We start from the raw sequence: 10,115 nt of genomic DNA, 5'->3' as shown, positions 1-10,115 counted from the left end.
CGCGCTGAATGAGGGCAGGGAGGGAGGGCAGGGAGCGCCGGGGCGGGCCGCGGGACCGCGGCGCTGGGCTGGCCGGGAGCCTGGCGGCGGCGGCGGCTCCGGGGATGGTCCACGCACTGGCGCCGTCACGTGTTGTTCTCCTTGGAGTGAGCCTGAGCCGCGGCGGCGGCGGGCGGAGGGGGCTGGACTGGCGAGCGCGGCCCCCGCCGCCTGTTTTGGTGCGGGGCGCCGGGAAACTCCGTGAAGAAGCCGGCGGAGAGGGTATCGCCGCGGCGGTGCCCGCTCCCCCGCCGGCCTGGGGCACGGGAGGGGGCCGCGCCGCCGGCCGCTGAGGCGCTGCCGCCTGGAATGAAGAGGAGGAGGAAGAGAGGATGTTCCTTCGGCACTCGGGCTGCCTCCCCTCCCGCCGCTGCCGGGCTGCGCCGCGTGTGGAAATGGCACTTTCTCTGCCTAACGAGATGGGACTGAATGGGGTCGCCAGCCTCCTCCGCACGCACGAGCGGGAGAAGCAGCAGCAACCTCAGCGCTGATATTTGGGGAAGGGGGGGTTGTGCTGTGGGCGGCTTTTTTTTGGTTTTCTCTTTTTTTGGGGGAGGGGGGAGAGGGGGGGAAAGCGGCGTGTATTTTTGGGTGCAAACCCCGGACTTTGCAAAACAATCTCCGCCCCCAAGAGGATATTTAATCTGCAACAGAAATCGCTACTCGCAGAGGCAAACTTGAGACGGGGAAGGGGTGCAGGGAGCGGAGGAAGGGGACCCCCGCCCCGCTCCCGGCCCCAGCGGAGCCCGACCCCTGCAAGGGAAGATGCGTTTCTCTTTCTCGGCGGCTGCTCTTGGGACGAGACTTTCGTCTGGACTGATCGGGACTGGACTTTTTAAGGACGCGCTTACCCATCTAAGGGCGATTTGGGCATAAACAGCAACGCAAACTCTGATTTGGTGCTGGAAGCTGCCTCTGCCCCTGAACAGCTGCTCTCACCCTGCTTCTGTCCCTCCCCCGTCCCATTCTCAAAAGAGGATCCTGAGCTATTTTGCTTCTTTTTTCTTTTTCTTTTTTTTTTAAATTGTTGTTGCATGAATTTTATTTTAGGTGGTTGTCTTTTTCGGCTGGCTTGGCTGTTTTGGGGTCTTGCGGACTGCTAGCTGCAGTAACAGCTCCACCACCTCTCATCATGGCTAGCCCCACAGATAATAACGAGGGCTTCTTCTCAGATGTCAGAAAGGTGGGTTACTTGCGCAAACCCAAGAGCATGCATAAACGCTTTTTCGTGCTGAGGGCAGCCAGCGAGTCTGGACCCGCCCGGCTGGAGTATTACGAGAATGAGAAGAAATGGAGACACAAGTCAGGGGCCCCCAAGCGCTCCATCCCACTGGAAAGCTGCTTCAACATCAACAAACGGGCTGACTCCAAGAACAAGCACCTGGTGGCCCTCTACACCAAGGACGAGCACTTTGCCATTGCAGCTGACAGCGAGCCTGAACAGGAGAGCTGGTACCAAGCGCTGCTGCAGTTGCACAACAGGGCCAAGGGCCACCACCACCTCCATCACCATCATCACCACCACCACAGCGATGTCACCTTTGGAGGCAGCAACGCGGGACTGGGGGAAGCAGGTGAGGACAGCTATGGTGAGGTAGCCCCTGGCCCAGCTTTTAAGGAAGTTTGGCAAGTAATTCTGAAGCCTAAGGGCCTAGGCCAGACAAAGAACCTGATTGGCATCTACCGCCTGTGCCTGACTAACAAGACCATCAGCTTTGTGAAGCTGAATTCAGATGCGGCTGCTGTGGTGCTGCAGCTGCTCAATATCCGCCGCTGTGGTCACTCCGAGAACTTCTTCTTCATTGAGGTGGGGCGCTCGGCTGTCACTGGGCCCGGTGAGTTCTGGATGCAAGTGGATGACTCCGTGGTGGCACAGAACATGCATGAAACCATCCTGGAGGCCATGCGAGCCATGAGCGAGGAATTCCGGCCCCGCAGCAAGAGCCAGTCCTCCTCAAACTGTTCCAACCCCATCTCTGTGCCCCTTCGCAGCAGGCACCATGTCAACAACCCTCCACCCAGCCAAGTGGGGCTCAGTCGCCGGTCCAGAACTGAGAGCGTCACGGCCACCTCTCCTGCCGGTGGTGGGGGTGGAGGTACGGGTGGCAAACCCAGCTCTTTCCGGGTTCGAGCGTCGAGTGATGGGGAAGGCACGATGTCGAGGCCTGCCTCCGTGGATGGTAGCCCAGTTAGTCCCAGTGCCAACCGGACCCATTCACATAGACACCGTGGCAGCTCCAGGCTCCATCCTCCACTCAACCATAGCCGCTCCATCCCAATGCCTTCCTCGCGCTGCTCTCCTTCAGCCACCAGTCCAGTCAGCCTGTCATCCAGCAGCACTAGTGGCCACGGCTCCACCTCGGACTGCCTGTTCCCACGAAGGTCTAGCGCTTCGGTTTCCGGCTCCCCTAGCGATGGCGGATTTATTTCTTCTGATGAGTATGGTTCCAGCCCATGTGACTTTCGCAGCTCTTTTCGCAGTGTGACTCCAGATTCATTGGGACACACCCCACCGGCTCGGGGTGATGAAGAGCTCAACTACATCTGCATGGGGGGGAAGGCCACTTCCTCTTGCTGCAGCCTGGCAGCCCCCAATGGCCACTTCATCCCACGCACCTGCCACCCGCAGCAGCAGCCCCGCTACCCTACTACGCCGTGCTGTCCTCGAGGTGGTAGTGAGGAGGTTGCCGACTTGGAGAAGTCATTCAGGAAGCGGACTCACTCTGCAGGCACTTCACCAACCATCTCCCACCAGAAGACACCCTCACAGTCTTCGGTGGCCTCCATTGAGGAGTACACAGAGATGCTGCCTTCTTACCCCTGTGGCGGCAGCCGGCTGCCCTCCTACCGGCACTCAGCCTTTGTGCCCACTCACTCCTACCCAGAGGAGTGTCTGGAGATGCACCACCTGGACAGCGGCCATCATCGGACCAACTCCGCCCCGCACACAGACGATGGCTACATGCCTATGTCACCTGGTGTAGCCCCTGTGCCCAGCGGCGGGGGGCCCCCCAAGGGTGGTGACTACATGCCCATGAGTCCTAAGAGTGTGTCGGCCCCACAGCAGATCATCAACCCTGGCAGGGGGGGCCGCCACCCTCCAGCCACAGTGGACTCCAATGGCTACATGATGATGTCCCCCAGCGGCAGCTACTCCCCCGACAGCGGCTCTGCGGGCTACGGCAAGATCTGGACAAATGGCGCTGGCCACCACCCGAAACTCTCAGTGGAGAGCAATGAAGGGAAGCTCCCCTGCGGTGGCAGCGACTACATCAACATGTCCCCAGCCAGTGGCTCCACCACCAGCACCCCGCCTGACTGCTACTTTGGGGGCGTGGGGCAGCCGGGCGTTGAGGAGGCCGCCACCGCAGCCCACCACAAACCCATCTACTCCTACTTCTCGCTGCCACGCTCCTTCAAGCACGTGCACCGCCGGGGCGGCAGCGGGCCGGCAATGGCAGGCGAGGAGGGCAGCCCCCAGCCCCGCATCGCTCTCGGCTCCGGCCGCCTCCTCTACACCGCCGAGGACTCCTCCTCCTCCACCAGCAGCGACAGCCTGGGCGGTGGTGGTGGCGGTGGCACCGAGGGCGGCCCCCTGCCACAAGCGCGGCCTCCACGCAAGGTAGACACGGCCGTGCAGACCAAGGGCCGCCTGGCACGACCCACGCGCCTGTCGCTGGGCGGCCCCAAGGCCAGCACCCTGCCGCGGGCCCGGGAGCAGGCGCCGCTCCTCCTGCCCCCGGAGCCCAAGAGCCCCGGCGAGTACGTCAACATAGAGTTCATCGCCGGCGAGAAGCCGGCCTTCCCCTCGGCAGCCGTGGGGCTGGGCTTGCCGCCGCCGCCGGGCAACGCGGGCGCCGAGGAGTACATGAACATGGAGCTGGGACCGCCGCGGGCCCCCTGCCCCGCCGGCTTCGCCGCCGCGCGGGCGGCCCCCGCGGCCCGGCCCGGCCGAGGCGCGGCCCCCGGCGGCCGGGACTACGTGACGATGCAGCTGGGGGGCGCCGCCGCCGCCGGGGGCTCCTGCTCGGACTGCGCCGACAGCCCTTCCCCCTGCTCGCCCGCCCTCCTGCTCAGCTACGCCGACGTGCGGGCGGGCCGCTCCGCCGCCGAGAAGCCCCCGCCGGCAGCGACGACGACGGCTTCCCCGGAGCTGCCGCGGCCGCCGGCCGAGCTGTCGGCGGCGCCGCCGCGCTCCTCCTCCCTGCTCGGGGGCCCCGGCGCGGGCAGCGCCTTCACCCGCGTCAGCCTTAGCCCCGGCCGCAACCAGAGCGCCAAGGTGATCCGCGCCGACCCGCAGGGCGGCCGGCGGCGGCACAGCTCCGAGACCTTCTCCTCCACGCCGAGTGCCGCCCGCGGAGCGGCGGGTGGCGGCGGGCTCGGGGCGCCTTTCCCCTGCGGCGGCGCGGGGGGCGCCGAGGAGGTCAAGCGCCACAGCTCGGCCTCCTTCGAGAACGTCTGGCTGCGGCCCGCCGCGGGGGAGGCGGCCGGCGCCCCCGCCGCCCGCCGGGAGCCGGGGGCCGCGCCCGCCCTGGAGAACGGGCTCAACTACATCGACCTGGACTTGGTGAAGGACTTCAGTCACCGCCGCCACCACCACCTCCACCCCCCCGCCGAGGGCGCCGCTCTGCCCGGGGGGAAGCAGCCGCCGCCGCCGAAGCCCCCGGGCCAGCCTCGCGGGAGCGGCCACTGCAGCGACGACTTGAGCGCGTACGCCAGCATCAGCTTCCAGAAGCGGGAGGAGATGTAGGAGCCGGGCGCCCGCCGGGGAAGGTGAGCCGGGGGCGGGGCGGGGAGAACCCGCGGCTCCGCTCAGGGAGTTGAACGGCCGGGGCGTCTCTGTGAGGGGAGAGGGCCGAGGCAGGGGCCGAGGGGCGGCGGCCCGAGGCTGCTCGTTGTGATTTCTTCCCGTGGGGACTGCCAGCTCGCAGAGCGTGGTACGGCAGGGCGGGCTGGCGGCGTGCGGCATCCTTCCCCGGGAAGGCTTTGGGACATGCCGCAGCCCGAGCAGCGGTGGCTGTGACACGTTGGGTTAGTTTCCTTGTGCGTTTTGGCTGTAATATCTGCAGCCTGTTTTAGTGGCAAAAGCACCCGGGAGCACAGCATCCCTGCGGGTGTCCCAGCCGCTGGCTCTCACCTGCACGGGCCGGGGGAGTGCTTCCAAAGCACGCTGGATGCTCCTGTTGAGGCGGGGATACGATGCTGTGCTTACCGTGTTGCTGCATTTCTTTACTTTTCAGAATTAGGTGTGCTTCAAAAGTGCGTATAGGGGGAAAAAAGTGAATTAACTATAGCATAGGGCTGGAAACAGGAAACTCCCATTGTAATCCTAGTTTGGTCAGTAATCAGTCTTACGGCCAAGGGTAAAGCAGTCAACCATGCCATGCGCGTGGATGCTTTCCCATGTGCAAAACACAGCTAACGGCATGTACCTCACAGGGCTGTGATGAGTGTTAATTCAGTTTTGTTTGGAAGGTGCTTTGAACTTGAAAAACGCTTCATAGCATTATATCTGTCACTTGTGTTTCAACTGATACTAAGCGTGGCTGTCCCATGCTCACAACAGTGTTACAAACTGCATAAGAAACGGGCCGTATGAACTGTGTCTTTGGCATTGACCGATGTGTTCTATATTTCCTTGAAACTTTTCATTTTTAGTTTGGGAAAAACTTCTGCCAGGCTGTTGCACGTTGATTACAGGTGTGTAAGAGGAGTAGGAGTGCTGTTGCAAGCAATGTGATGTTTCTGCTACATGGGAACTTCATGCAGCACATAACAAATATATCTTGTTTAGAGCTCACAAAGTACAGTGCGCCTGTTTGATGAAAGGTGAAGACCATTTTGGTGCAGACAAGCACTAGTAGATAGCTACCCAGTGAATATTGTTGCGACACTCAATTTTAGCAGTTTTCTACATACTTGAGCAGCAGCAATCACAGCAGTTTAAGTAGTTGTTATGAATATGTGCAATGACATTAGGGGATTAATCTCATACCACTGTTTACATCATAAGTGTAATAAACTTACTGTTTGCATTGCTTGTTTGCTCAGCTCAAGGGAAGGCTGAGGGCTGGTCTTGGTATGATGCCTGGGATCATATGTTCACCATTTTTGTATGTTTTCCATCCTTATAACCTGAACAAAACCAAAACAATCTTTTCACATTTGCTACTTAGCACTTGCTGCTGTTGCCTGTTAGAGCAATGCAATATTAGGTGTTAGTCTTAGGTGACCTATGAATACCAGGTTAATTTCAAAGTTCAAGGTAAGGTTTAAGATCAGTGCAGATATTGCTGGTCTGATTCAAACGGTAACTGGTAGGAAATGATTGTTTTTGTGGATATCCGACAGGAGCGTGCTGGCTGTCACAATGCATTGTCTGTGACCAGACTTATACTGCCACACCCTTTCTCTGTTCTGGGATGTGCTTGCAAGAGCCCGTCTAGACTGTCTTCGAGATGCCTCTCGTTACCCTGGGAATCTGTATCTGCCTAAGGCAGTGTTGGTGTTATGAACTCTTCAGGAGGGGATTTTTGCCAGAGGATGCAGCATGTTGTGCTATAAGTCACATTGCTAGGAGCATCACTTTTTTTTCCCCCGTTATGTGCTAAGATTGGGGGAGCAAGTGTGAGAGAAAATCCTCTGTCAGCGTGTGGATAAATAATAAACGTGAGTGAGAGTATGAGCATGCAGGTTTGGGGGGGAGCAATGTTGTAACTGTTTACTTACACAAGTTTTTTCAAAATGCGCTGTTTACTTTTGCTGTAGACAACTTACTTAATTGATCTGCTGTGTCATCTTCAACATAAAAGCTGTGGCAATCTTCTCCATCATGGTGGTAGGTAGGTACCTGCTGTGATTATGCTGTTCAGTGGAGGATCAGAACGTGGAAGACCTGATATAAGAACATGCTGAAAAATATTATGCAGATGTTTTTCAGAGCAGCATTGTGAAAGGTAGTGTCTAGTAGAGTAATTGCTGTTTGAAGTTGGTTCTTATTTCCCAAAATTAGGATTGGACTGAGCAAGCACAGCTTCTTCTGGGAGGCAAGGGAAGACTCAGGCTATAATTATATGGGGAGTTTGTAGCCATGGCTGTTCCCTTTCCCATCCCACTATAAAGCCGTGTTAGTTGCTTGTAGCTTTCTCGGACATTAACCCTTTGGACGATTTCCCAAGCTAGATATCTTGCCATCGGCTGAAATTTTCCTCACAAAATTCAGCCCGACTAGCTTATCTGTTGTTGAGTGTGTTAAGGAAAAAAACCCCAACAACATTTTATCTGTGTTAAACGATTTTTACAGCTGTTTTTTGACAAGTCCTCGTACCTTTCTTGCTTTGGAGCTGGAACTTAGGTATAGCAGGGGAATCGGCCCATGTAGGTCATACCTTGTGCCATTCTTGAGAAAATCTGCCTGGAGGTGAGTGATTTACAGGCCTGCAAGCAGTCTGTTCGCACATGCCTGAAAAAGTTGTTGAGTACCTTCAGCTAAACCATTTTCCTGAAAACTCCATGTGCAGTGAGGGTGCTCCAGTTCCCTGAAGCTTTGCATGCCCCTTCCAACAAGCAGCCGAGCGGGCTGTGCTGCCTTGGCCAGCTTCCCCCCATGTTCCTCCTGGCAGGTGAGGCTGTTCAGGCTCTGGCTGGGAGCGGGGAGGCTGTGGCTGTTGTTTCTCCTGTTGGTGTCTGAGCAACGTGTAAGAGGAAGGAAAAGCTACTTGGTATGTTTGCAGGTACGGCAGAGAGGAGAGAACATCTGGACCTGGGAAGGGAGAGATGAAGCTGCAAGTATCAGAACAAGGGATGGGGAAGGCTGCATTAACTACCCTTTCTTTGCTCTCCATCTTTCGTGGGTTATTGTTTACACTTTTAATCTCAGAAGTGGCAAAGGGACTGCATGTGCTTTTTTTTTTTTTTTTTTTTTTCCCCCTCCTCCTCTCCGTAGAGCAGCCTTCCACCCCACCCCAAGGCCAAAACTATCTGGATAACTCTTGTTTTATCCATTCTGGAATTTTCTGTTGTTCCAGACTACAAGACGAGGACCCCAAATGTTGGCCATTAATCTCCTAATGGGTAAAATGATTGTTGCTGTTTTGCTGCAAGCTAGCTGACTCTCCTCCTCTTCCCTGCTCCCCTGTCCTCCTCCTGAGCCGCCTCCAAGTTGCTCAGGCGTTACATTCTGAAGTATTTTTAACCTCTTTCAAATGTACTTATTTCTCCTAACATTAAAGATACTGGCTGAAATAATCACATTGTTTTCCAAATTTAATTAAAAAACATTTCTTTCGCACCCACAGCATTCCTTTGCACTCTCCAATCCCATTGCCTTCTCTGTCATATATTCTTTGCTGTTTCCTGACAGCTGGCCCTGCCCTAGCCTTTCTTGCTCTCTTCTCTCATCCTGTTAAAAGTGCAGCAGTTTCAATGCAGTCATGCATGCCCCCCTGCACAAACGCTTCTACTTCAGAGCACTGGGTACTGGTGTGTGTGCCTAGCCTAGCCCGTGACTCTTTGGTCCTCTTGGATCCTCTGATAAGTGGACTGTTATACTGTAGCTGGAAGGCCACATTGCTGCAGCAGCCATATCATGCTGGGAAACACCAGCCTATGACATGGAGAAAGTGAGGCGAGAGCTAGGGAGAGGGGAGAGCAGTGTTGCTGTAAGGGTTTTCCTCCTGCTTAGAGTTTTGCATGCACAGATGAGCAGATGTTGTGGATAAGCTGTGGATCCTGCTTTTGGGACTGCTGTGAGAAGAGAAGGCTTCTAGAATGAGCAGGAGTTTTGAAGATGAACTGCTGATAGCTTGTGTTCTGAGTGTATAGTCAAAAATTATTCCAAAAAGGAAACCATTAGACGTTGGCTCTGGAGAAACAGGAAAGGTTGTAGTAGGATAGTAGCATGAATCCAGGTATGTGGCTTTGATCTCTGGAGCTTCAAAGCAAAGCCATTACTCCCCTCATTTCCATTTTGCTGATGAGTCTGAGAACTCGTGAAAGTGAGTGCTAATAACACCAAACAGAATATGTGTAGTATGGGCAAGTGGTAACTTGGCTCACTGCAGCTTTAATGATGCCTATTTTACCCAGTGCATGGGTGGTTTGGGTTTTGTTGGTGATGTAAGAAAATGGAATACAGTATAATGAGAATACAGTACAATGGCATCTATATGGTTGTTGTGCCTTTTGTCTGGTTCCAGTTAAAGCAAAGCACTACTAAGGGAAAGAGCTAAACATTTGTTTGGGTCTCATGAAAATACACGATGGTAAACAGAAAATTACTCATGTAATTGTTGTATAATATACCTGGATTTTTTTTTGTTGGGACATTGCTTTCTTTTTTATTTTATTTCTTTCATAGTTTTCAATAGTTGGTTTTGTTCCTCAAGTTAAAAACTTACAGTGGAATGACTGAAATACAGCAAATGCCAAAACAAGACGTGTACAATTAAAATAATTTTTGGGGGGAAGTTGTTTCCAGAACTGAAAGAACGGAAGTTTTTGTAGTTTTGGGTCAGCACCAAGGTAAATACCAGTAGGTTATGAAAGTTTTCCATGCTTTATGGTATTACTGTAGACAAAACAGTGCTTTTCTTACTGTATGCACACACCAGTTTTTCCCCATACCTAATTATTTGGCAAAATTGAGCCTGTGTCTCCACGTACTTGCGTATTTGCAGTTCTCCTGTTTAACAAGACCACAAGCTTATAATTAATGTTTTGGGGTTTTTTGAGGGTTTGTTGGGTGTTTTTTTGTAATCTAGACAGTAGATCAGTTCCTTTAATCTAGCTACATTAAATTGTAGTATTGATTATTTCCCCACCTTGATTTTAATGACAAGTTTCTTGGGACTTTTCTTTTTTGTTTTTCTGGCTTAAAAATTGGAACTGTATGATTTATAAACCAATCAGTCAATTATGAAGTACTATCTGGACTTTTTTAGCACATAGGTTTCATATTTAGTCAATGTTTAAACTGGTTTCTGAATGTGGTTTAAATTTGAAAATGAAACAGGACATTGCAGGGCAAGGATGATGCTCATTTTTAACTAGCAACTGTGGAGAGATCATATGTTTCC

At 54.3% G+C, this 10,115-nt stretch overlaps 1 protein-coding gene across 2 annotated transcripts in view; it reads left to right on the top strand.

Moving 5' to 3' along the window:
- Window positions 1-594: 594 nt before the first annotated feature.
- Window positions 595-10,115, top strand: part of IRS1 (insulin receptor substrate 1) — a 56,034-nt gene continuing 46,513 nt past the window's right edge. The window contains exon 1 of one of the 2 annotated variants that reach the window (XM_072867367.1): window positions 595-4,812. In XM_072867367.1, coding sequence (XP_072723468.1) covers window positions 1,172-4,789 — 3,618 coding nt within the window. In that variant the 5' untranslated portion in view covers window positions 595-1,171 and the 3' untranslated portion in view covers window positions 4,790-4,812. The remainder of the gene's footprint in view (window positions 4,813-10,115) is intronic. The other variant, XM_072867366.1, reaches the window with a different exon arrangement.

The sequence above is a fragment of the Ciconia boyciana genome, chromosome 7 (assembly GCF_034638445.1).
Source record: "Ciconia boyciana chromosome 7, ASM3463844v1, whole genome shotgun sequence".
In the NCBI taxonomy this organism is placed as follows: Eukaryota; Metazoa; Chordata; class Aves; order Ciconiiformes; family Ciconiidae; genus Ciconia; species Ciconia boyciana.
The sequence above is the reverse complement of the archived record's forward strand: the minus strand, read 5'-3'. Positions and strand labels throughout refer to the sequence as shown.